Source organism: Anarhichas minor, unplaced genomic scaffold (genome assembly GCF_050575085.1).
Source record: "Anarhichas minor isolate MPS153535 unplaced genomic scaffold, ASM5057508v1 ptg000038l, whole genome shotgun sequence".
NCBI classification, from domain to species: domain Eukaryota; kingdom Metazoa; phylum Chordata; class Actinopteri; order Perciformes; family Anarhichadidae; genus Anarhichas; species Anarhichas minor.
Genome location: NW_027466484.1, coordinates 418,967 through 430,070, shown reverse-complemented (window position 1 = coordinate 430,070; position 11,104 = coordinate 418,967). Strand labels below are relative to the sequence as shown.

General features: G+C 37.8%; 1 protein-coding gene across 2 annotated transcripts; it reads right to left on the bottom strand.

Moving 5' to 3' along the window:
* Window positions 1-412: 412 nt before the first annotated feature.
* LOC142967720 (uncharacterized) lies at window positions 413-10,306 on the bottom strand. Of its 2 annotated transcripts, XM_076107218.1 has the most exons (11): window positions 10,190-10,306; window positions 9,416-9,481; window positions 8,839-8,937; window positions 8,560-8,661; window positions 6,629-6,700; window positions 6,052-6,150; window positions 5,773-5,874; window positions 3,849-3,917; window positions 3,272-3,370; window positions 2,993-3,094; window positions 413-2,451 (listed from the first exon to the last, which is right to left on the bottom strand). In XM_076107218.1, the coding sequence occupies exons 2-11, from the start codon at window positions 9,433-9,435 to the stop codon at window positions 2,280-2,282; spliced, it is 936 nt and encodes a 311-aa protein (XP_075963333.1). In that variant the 5' UTR covers window positions 9,436-9,481; window positions 10,190-10,306; the 3' UTR covers window positions 413-2,279. The 2 variants fall into 2 exon arrangements, with proteins under 2 accessions (XP_075963333.1, XP_075963334.1); XM_076107219.1 differs by lacking the exon at window positions 10,190-10,306 and having other exon boundaries at window positions 9,416-9,498.
* Between the last annotated feature and the right edge of the window lie 798 nt (window positions 10,307-11,104).

Here is an 11,104-nt window from a genome sequence, read left to right as displayed (position 1 = left end):
CTACAGTACATCATATCAGATTGAAATGCAATAAACAAAAGTTAAATTCCCCTCACGCTAATATTTAACAGATATTTAAGAGTAAAGTCTAGACTTTAGACTCTAGATTCTCTGGTATCGTCACAGTATCCTTCTGATATGAACATCTTATTATTCTTATGATAAAAAAACACTCACATGGATCTGTTGAAGGGACACACTGGGACAGAGACTCATAAGCTCTTATTTTTAAACCATTTGTGGATAGATAAACTTTTCTTTTTGTACAAAATGTCCCCGTTGGTCCAAATAAAGTACTAAAGATTTGGTGAATAATGCTCCTGAATCTTAGGCTTTTATCTCAGTCGATGTTTCTCTTCTGTTTATCTGTTGAAATCCACTTTTCCAAAAGACACAGTCGACACAACAAATGTACAAACACTTGATTTTTATTCCCAAGAGAATAATCCAACAAAGTGTGCAGAAGCGTTGTAATAAATGAAGTGCTGGGATTAAAGGGACAGTAATCAGGTTGGGCTTTAAAGTGCAGGTACAAACACTGGCTGAGTCCAAAACTCTTCATCCACTAATAACTGAGGACATTCTGAGAGCTGCACAGAGAACGTCACAGTATGATGATATAGACGAGTCTCAGAGTCATTCAGGTTATGAACTATTACTAATATATAACTACACATTTTGGCATAACAGTGATCTTGAGATGTTTCGAGCTGCACCGCGCAAATGTGCTTTAAATGGAAGTAAAAAATGTAATTATATTGAATTAAACTGTAGAAATCCATCTAAGCTTGTGTGTTTTTGATGATTTTGCGATTGTGATTGAAAAGGGACAAATTTTTCAAATGTTAAATTAACAAAACTGCCAATATCACCGGATTTAGATGTTGAAACCTGAACGATGATGCATCTCATTAGTGCCAGATAAACTGTGCAGCGGGCAGCCAGAAGACAAACGGAGGAATTAAAGAAGAGGATTACTTTAGACTTCAGTTACAGAGGACAATATGATCATTTGTGTTCCCAACTGTGCAGAATCAGAATCGGTTTATTGCTTATTGTTTGCTCACACAAGGAATTTACAAGGAATACAAGGAATTTGAAAGAACAACAGGCTTTACTTATCGGATCAGGTTCAGTACAGACAAACAAATCAGGCACGGATGAGGCAAACACATGATTGGGGAAAAAACAGGCTGAGATCTGAAAAGCAGGAACATGAACACAAAAAATATCACTGAACTGTGAGAGACAGAGGACCAAGACAAACTGGCACAGAGACAGGAGGACACAGGGGTTAAATACACTCAGAAGGTGTAAGTTAGTAGAAACAGGTGGGATCAATCAGGAGGGGGGGGGGGGCAGACTATCACAGTGGTGGGAAAAACACACAAAGGCCTGAAACAGAGGAGCAGGAAGTAACACAAAATAAAACAGGAAATACTGACAAACGACAAAAGAAGAAATAACTTAGGAAAAAGGACGAGACATGACAATCACAGGTGCAGCACAGACAAAAAGGAGGGAAGCCCACAAAGAGAGTGACTGTGGTCCAATAGTCCTTTTTGTTTAGGAAGCTTCCTCACTGAGTGAAATGACCCGGAAGTATCTAAGTGGCCGCCATGATAAGAGCTGTTTGAATTCTCTAAATGCTAAGGAAAGGTGCTTCAATGCTTCCTTTATTAGCTCCTTTAGCATAGGAAACACTGGACCTTTCTTTGAGAAAGGAAAGAAGATAATTCCGCCCCACAATTCCTTAAAGTGACGCAGCATTCAGCCGTCCATGAAAACAAACAATATCCTCATCTCACACAGGTTTAACAGTTATACTCATAGTCATAAAGTAATGGGACTCATGTTGATGAATATGAACAGACCGTCAATGAACAAATTCTCGTTCTCAATAATAAGAAGCATCAGTAAAAATAAGAAAAACAAGCTAAGGCTATGATAGATTATGAATCTGTTAAAATGCACAAGAGACTCGTCTCGTCTCTTTTCCTGATAGAAACAGAACATTATTTAAACTGCAAACGTTTCTATCATGCCATATGTATTCATACCACAATAATATATGTTGTTTGTTGGTCTTAAACTAATTTAAAGTTATTATGAGAACTTTTAACTGGTTCTGAACCAGTCTCAGTTTAGTCCTGGTCCTCTATCAGACCTCCATCAGTAAAGAGACCATCAGAGAGAAGATGGTCTATTTCTATAGAGTTATTCTTAATGCTCGTCATCGGAGCCACCGGGTGGGAAATCATGCAATCTCTTCTTCAGGTTCACGACCACAGGACACTCAACATGATCACCACAACCACCAACAGGGTCCCCACCAGAAACCAGTTCCCCGTGGACAGACCCAGATCCAGCTCCTCCTGCAGCCTTGGACCTTCAGTCGGAGCTCTGGAGGGAGGAGAGCTCTGCTCCTGGTAGTTGCATTGTCTCCTCCTCCTATTGGATAAAATGTTATCAATAGCTTATAATCAATCAATAAAAATAAGATTATTAGCCATTCACACCTGTTGAATACAAAGCTGATTCTGGGTGTTACTTCTCACTTTAACATTAACTCTGCTCCATCATGAGGGATCATTCTAGAACAATAGCAACATTTACAGGTGTTTGGATTTTCAAGTTGATTTGAGCGACTTTAGTGTCTGTCAGTACGAATACAAGCAGCAGAAAAAACTAATGGAAGTATGCTAAAACATAAGAGTTTTAATAATGGTCACATCGTCACCAATATGTTGCAAAAAGAGAGCGATAATCACTGATGTTCACAGCTTCATCGATACATTTTTAAAGCGTGTGAAAGAATGTTTGTGACTCACAGATCTCACAGGAGGTCGCTGTTTGTTTCCTGTTTTCTACAAACAGCAACACGCTTCTTTTAAGCATGAGCATGATGTTTCCCAAACCTTAACCAAGTAGTTCATCTCACCCTGACCCTGTTAATCAATGCAGTTACACATTAATGTTAATGAAAGCTTACTTGAGGGAGATATCAATGATGTGACCGTTTGACATATCACTCTTGACGGACACACCAGAATCTGATGTAAGATCGTCATCTGATGAAGGATTGAGGTTCACTCTGCAGCAAATAACAAGCACAGTTATTATGTTATGATGCTACTTCATTAGTATTAAATATACATTAAAAGCAACATGATTTCAAATATGATAACAGAGTGTGGAACAATATAACAGAGGTTATACATGTGAAGTATGACTGTGCAGAATGTTCATAATGACGTCACTAAAAACGTACTTCTTTAAAGGTTCGGAGTGTGGTTCTTTGAAATTCACAGTGTGACCTCGTGATGAATCACTACTGTTGGATCTTCTACCTTTTCTCTCCAGAATGGATCTAGAAGAAAGATAATCACACACATGTAAACATCTCGTGTTTGTCTCTTAACGTCTTGCAGGAAGGATCACTCCTGAGTAGTGTGACTTTGTTGAGGAGGTTTAAAAGTAGGAAGGAGGTCGCTGTTTGTTTCCTGTTCTTTACAAACATCAACACGCTTCTTTTAAGCATGAGCATGATGTTTCCCAAACCTTAACCAAGTAGTTCATCTCACCCTGACCCTGTTAATCAATGCAGTTACACATTAATGTTAATAAAAAGAGAGAACGACCACCAGGTGGTAAATTAGATTATTAAGATTATTAGACATTCAGTCACAACAACTGCTGGATGCACAGAAACTACCAAGTAGGCATCAGAAGTGACCGTTGATATTTACTGACAAAATGAAGTTAAATTACACGTAGTAATACTGTAGCAGCACATTAGTTGACATAGATACTGAAATTATAAAGTAACATAATATTAAATGACTTACCTCAACTCTGCATAGAATTTCTCCATCTCACTGTCTTCTGGGCAGTCTGGTGTCTGCTGCAGCTCTGAGCTGTAACACACACACACACACACACACACACACACACACACACACACACACACACACAGGTCTGACTTGGAGTTATCAGGTCCTTCTCTACAGAAGTAAATCCAGTCAGAATGGAGCTATAATGCACAACATGACCAGTAGAACTGGACCGTTATATTCCAATAAGAAGCGGGTGATGTGACTCTTTGCTTTCTAAATGTCCACAACTGAGTTCATTTCCATCATTTAATCACATTAACTCCACAATCAGCGCTAGAATAACAACTTTTAACCCGAGTTGAGCTCATTGATCTGACTGTAGTTTTATCAAGTCAATGCAACATCTGCAGGAGTCACATACTCTAGATCTGTTATATGAGCATTTGAGTAACGGTCTACTTGTTCCATTTTATAGATTTATGAATTCAGAAAATAGAGAAAGATAAATACAGGTCGAGTTTCAGCTTTTGTCCACTTTTTCTTTTTGCTCAGTGAAATGACAAAAAAATGTACTTTTAAATAAAACAAAACATTTTTAACGCCTTCAAAAAACAAAATGCTGACCATTTTATTCTGTTTCGTTTTATTGTGATATTAATAAAAACATTTAAAAGACCCAGTTACAACACCTTTAGAGGGTGAAAAATAACTGCGTCACAAGAAACAAAAGTGAAACTAAACTACTTTAACCAAAAAAAACGAAAAACATTGAGAGATAAACAAGACAAGGGAATGGGCTCCGGAGGGAGGAGAGCTCAGCTCCTGGTAGAGTCTCCTCCTCCTATTGGATAAAATGTCATCAATAGCTTATAATCAATCAATACAAATAAGATTATTGGCCTGTTGGGAAAAATCTAAATTACTAATCAGTATGCGTTTAATAATTAGTGAATGTTATACATTTAACAGAGGCTCATGTCCTCTGTAGTGTTTAAAGCCTGTGTCCTTGTGTGAACTATCTGGGACACCAGGCATCTTCAGCAGATGTTTAGTCTATTAAGAAGCAGTCGATTGCCGAAAGAACACTTCAGCTGTTTGTCCTGAATAAGAATGATAATAATGATAATAAACTTGTAGAAAGCGTCAATACTTACGCAGGGCTGATTTGCGACCATGATTTACGAGAAAGTGACCTTTGTACTAGAACGAATTGTTAAAGTGTCCAGATATGTAGACACCTGTGTGAAACGCGAAATGTGTGTGTGTTACTCTGTGCCAGCCCACCGCATGTTGTTTACTTAGTATAAATACCAGAGACTCGGAGACAGATCTTCGAGCGGTCTTGATGTACATTCTGTATGTGAATCAACCCTGTCTCCTTCTTTGCAAAGAATAAATGTCCAGTGATTAATGATTTTTACACCAGTCTCGAGTGAATTTTTCTAACATAGCCATTCACACCTGTTGAATACAAAGCTGATTCTGGGTGTTACTTCTCACTTTAACATTAACTCTGCTCCATCATGAGGGATCATTCTAGAACAATAGCAACATTTACAGGTGTTTGGATTTTCAAGTTGATTTGAGCGACTTTAGTGTCTGTCAGTACGAATACAAGCAGCAGAAAAAACTAATGGAAGTATGCTAAAACACATAAGAGTTTAAATAATGGTCACATCGTCACCAATATGTTGCAAAAAGAGAGCGATAATCACTGATGTTCACAGCTTCATCGATACATTTTTAAAGCGTGTGAAAGAATGTTTGTGACTCACAGATCTCACAGGAGGTCGCTGTTTGTTTCCTGTTTTCTACAAACAGCAACACGCTTCTTTTAAGCATGAGCATGATGTTTCCCAAACCTTAACCAAGTAGTTCATCTCACCCTGACCCTGTTAATCAATGCAGTTACACATTAATGTTAATGAAAGCTTACTTGAGGGAGATATCAATGATGTGACCGTTTGACATATCACTCTTGACGGACACACCAGAATCTGATGTAAGATCGTCATCTGATGAAGGATTGAGGTTCACTCTGCAGCAAATAACAAGCACAGTTATTATGTTATGATGCTACTTCATTAGTATTAAATATACATTAAAAGCAACATGATTTCAAATATGATAACAGAGAGTGGAACAATATAACAGAGGTTATACATGTGATGTGTGACTGTGCAGAATGTTCATAATGACGTCACTAAAAACGTACTTCTTTAAAGGTTCGGAGTGTGTTTCTTTGAAATTCACAGTGTGACCTCGTGATGAATCACTACTGTTGGATCGTCTACCTTTTCTCTCCAGAATGGATCTAGAAGAAAGATAATCACACACATGTAAACATCTCGTGTTTGTCTCTTAACGTCTTGCAGGAAGGATCACTCCTGAGTAGTGTGACTTTGTTGAGGAGGTTTAAAAGTAGGAAGGAGGTCGCTGTTTGTTTCCTGTTCTTTACAAACATCAACACGCTTCTTTTAAGCATGAGCATGATGTTTCCCAAACCTTAACCAAGTAGTTCATCTCACCCTGACCCTGTTAATCAATGCAGTTACACATTAATGTTAATAAAAAGAGAGAACGACCACCAGGTGGTAAATTAGATTATTAAGATTATTAGACATTCAGTCACAACAACTGCTGGATGCACAGAAACTACCAAGTAGGCATCAGAAGTGACCGTTGATATTTACTGATAAAATGAAGTTAAATTACACGTAGTAATACTGTAGCAGCACATTAGTTGACATAGATACTGAAATTATAAAGTAACATAATATTAAATGACTTACATACAGTCTGCTAAGTATCTCTCCATGATCCCTCTGTGTTCTGGACAGTCTGGTCTCTGCTGCAGCTTTGAGCTGTAACACACACACACACACACACACATACACACACACACACACACACACACACACACACAGGTCTGACTTGGAGTTATCAGGTCCTTCTCTACAGAAGTAAATCCAGTCAGAATGGAGCTATAATGCACAACATGACCAGTAGAACTGGACCGTTATATTCCAATAAGAAGCAGGTGATGTGACTCTTTGCTTTCTAAATGTCCACAACTGAGTTCATTTCCATCATTTAATCACAATAACTCCAAAATCAGCGCTAGAATAACAACTGTTAACCCGAGCTGAGCTCATTGATCTGACTGTAGTTTTATCAAGTCAATGCAACATCTGCAGGAGTCACATACTCTAGATTTGTTATATGTGCATTTGAGTAACGGTGTACTTGTTCCATTTTATAGATTTATGAATTCAGAAAATAGAGAAAGATAAATACAGGTTGAGTTTCAGCTTTTGTCCACTTTTTCTTTTTGCTCAGTGAAATGACAAAAAAATGTACTTTTAAATAAAACAAAACATTTTTAACGCCTTCAAAAAACAAAATGCTGACCATTTTATTCTGTTTCGTTTTATTGTGATATTAATAAAAACATTTAAAAGACCCAGTTACAACACCTTTAGAGGGTGAAAAATAACTGCGTCACAAGAAACAAAAGTGAAACTAAACTACTTTAACCTAAAAAAACGAAAAACATTGAGAGATAAACAAGACAAGGGAATGGGCTCCGGAGGGAGGAGAGCTCAGCTCCTGGTAGAGTCTCCTCCTCCTATTGGATAAAATGTCATCAATAGCTTATAATCAATCAATACAAATAAGATTATTAGCCTGTTGGGAAAAATCTAAATTACTAATCAGTATGCGTTTAATAATTAGTGAATGTTATACATTTAACAGAGGCTCATGTCCTCTGTAGTGTTTAAAGCCTGTGTCCTTGTGTGAACTATCTGGGACACCAGGCATCTTCAGCAGATGTTTAGTCTATTAAGAAGCAGTCGATTGCCGAAAGAACACTTCAGCTGTTTGTCCTGAATAAGAATGATAATAATGATAATAAACTTGTAGAAAGCGTCAATACTTACGCAGGGCTGATTTGCGACCATGATTTACGAGAAAGTGACCTTTGTACTAGAACGAATTGTTAAAGTGTCCAGATATGTAGACGCCTGTGTGAAACGCGAAATGTGTGTGTGTTACTCTGTGCCAGCCCACCGCATGTTGTTTACTTAGTATAAATACCAGAGACTCGGAGACAGATCTTCGAGCGGTCTTGATGTACATTCTGTATGTGAATCAACCCTGTCTCCTTCTTTGCAAAGAATAAATGTCCAATGATTAATGATTTTTACACCAGTCTCGAGTGAATTTTTCTAACATAGCCATTCACACCTGTTGAATACAAAGCTGATTCTGGGTGTTACTTCTCACTTTAACATTAACTCTGCTCCATCATGAGGGATCATTCTAGAACAATAGCAACATTTACAGGTGTTTGGATTTTCAAGTTGATTTGAGCGACTTTAGTGTCTGTCAGTACGAATACAAGCAGCAGAAAAAACTAATGGAAGTATGCTAAAACACATAAGAGTTTAAATAATGGTCACATCGTCACCAATATGTTGCAAAAAGAGAGCGATAATCACTGATGTTCACAGCTTCATCGATACATTTTTAAAGCGTGTGAAAGAATGTTTCTGACTCACAGATCTCACAGGAGGTCGCTGTTTGTTTCCTGTTTTCTACAAACAGCAACACGCTTCTTTTAAGCATGAGCATGATGTTTCCCAAACCTTAACCAAGTAGTTCATCTCACCCTGACCCTGTTAATCAATGCAGTTACACATTAATGTTAATGAAAGCTTACTTGAGGGAGATATCAATGATGTGACCGTTTGACATATCACTCTTGACGGACACACCAGAATCTGATGTAAGATCGTCATCTGATGAAGGATTGAGGTTCACTCTGCAGCAAATAACAAGCACAGTTATTATGTTATGATGCTACTTCATTAGTATTAAATATACATTAAAAGCAACATGATTTCAAATATGATAACAGAGAGTGGAACAATATAACAGAGGTTATACATGTGAAGTATGACTGTGCAGAATGTTCATAATGACGTCACTAAAAACGTACTTCTTTAAAGGTTCGGAGTGTGGTTCTTTGAAATTCACAGTGTGACCTCGTGATGAATCACTACTGTTGGATCGTCTACCTTTTCTCTCCAGAATGGATCTAGAAGAAAGATAATCACACACATGTAAACATCTCGTGTTTGTCTCTTAACGTCTTGCAGGAAGGATCACTCCTGAGTAGTGTGACTTTGTTGAGGAGGTTTAAAAGTAGGAAGGAGGTCGCTGTTTGTTTCCTGTTCTTTACAAACATCAACACGCTTCTTTTAAGCATGAGCATGATGTTTCCCAAACCTTAACCAAGTAGTTCATCTCACCCTGACCCTGTTAATCAATGCAGTTACACATTAATGTTAATAAAAAGAGAGAACGACCACCAGGTGGTAAATTAGATTATTAAGATTATTAGACATTCAGTCACAACAACTGCTGGATGCACAGAAACTACCAAGTAGGCATCAGAAGTGACCGTTGATATTTACTGACAAAATGAAGTTAAATTACACGTAGTAATACTGTAGCAGCACATTAGTTGACATAGATACTGAAATTATAAAGTAACATAATATTAAATGACTTACTCTGTAAAGATTTTCTCCATGATTCCTCTGTGTTCTGGGCAGTCTGGTGTCTGCTGCAGCTCTGAGCTGTAAAACACACACACACACACACACACACACACACACACACGCACACACACAGGTCTGACTTGGAGTTAACTGGTCCTTCTCTACAGAAGTAAATCCAGTCAGAATGGAGCTATAATGCACAACATGACCAGTAGAACTGGACCGTTATATTCCAATAAGAAGCAGGTGATGTGACTCTTTGCTTTCTAAATGTCCACAACTGAGTTCATTTCCATCATTTAATCACATTAACCCAAAAATCGGCGCTAGAATAACAACTTTTAACCCGAGCTGAGCTCATTGATCTGACTGTAGTTTTATCAAGTCAATGCAACATCTGCAGGAGTCACATACTCTAGATTTGTTGTATGTGCATTTGAGTAACGGTCTACTTGTTCCATTTTATAGATTTATGAATTCAGAAAATAGAGAAAGATAAATACAGGTCGAGTTTCAGCTTTTGTCCACTGTCAAGTGAAAAAATATAATAAAAATAACAAAAATAATTGGTTGTTGTGATATTAATAAAAACATTTAAAAGATCCAGTTACAACACCTTCAGAGGGTGAAAAATAACTGCGTCAAAAAAACACGAGGAGCAAAAGTGAAACTAAACTACTTTAACCAAAATTTTGGAAAACATTTAGAGATAAAGAAGACAAATAACAAACAATGCATAAAGAAAAAAATATTAATAAAAGTATGAGACTTATGATGCACATATACCTTATGATGGTATTAAAATAATCACACAGAAGCTGTCAGCGACCGATCTGTTCCAGACGCCCACTCTGTTCTGCGCATGTGCGGGAGCGCCTCGAGGGAAGACCCGCCCCTCTGCCTCTGATTGGCTACATGGTGCTAAGTGCTTAACGTTAGCCTAGCTATGATGCTAACCAGCGCTTCGAACTAGACGGGACCGGGAGCAGCGACTGAGTCACGGCTGCTCACGTTTTTGTACCCGTAGAAACGAACCAGGGAGCGGGAACATATCCGGCACTGACAACGGCAACAACTTTATTCCACCGATATAGTCATTAGTAGCGCATTTCCGTTTTTTACTCTTTCTGTTCTATCCTTCACAATAAAAGCCCCGGACATAGAAAGTCAGAGGGCTCCTTCACTCAGAAAATCAACAAAAAATATCTTAATCGGGATTAAAATCACATAATGCAGCATAGTTTATCACGTATTGTGTTCTGGATTAAAATCACATAATGCAGCATAGTTTATCACGTATTGTGTTCGGTAATGAGGTTGCAGATAAACTTGCCAAAAGAGCATTAAACAAAAATTATATTTTAGAAATTTGTTTTGGGAGGTCAGAAGCAGAATCAGTAATACAGCGAAGAATTATTACATCTTGGCAGGAAATATTGAATAATGACAATAAGGGTAGAAATTATAACAAAATCCAGACGTCAGTAAGAGTGAGAAGTGATAGAAGTGAAAGTAGAAAAGAAGATGTTACTTTCAGTAGATTAAGGTTAGGACATACAGGACTCAATGACACCTTATACATCATGAAAAAGACAGAGTGGGATAAATGTGAGATATGCAACTGTAAAGAAAGTGTTGAACATGTGCTGATAGAGTGGAGGAAGTTCAGTGTGGAAAGAGAAAGACTGAAGGGCAGAGTGA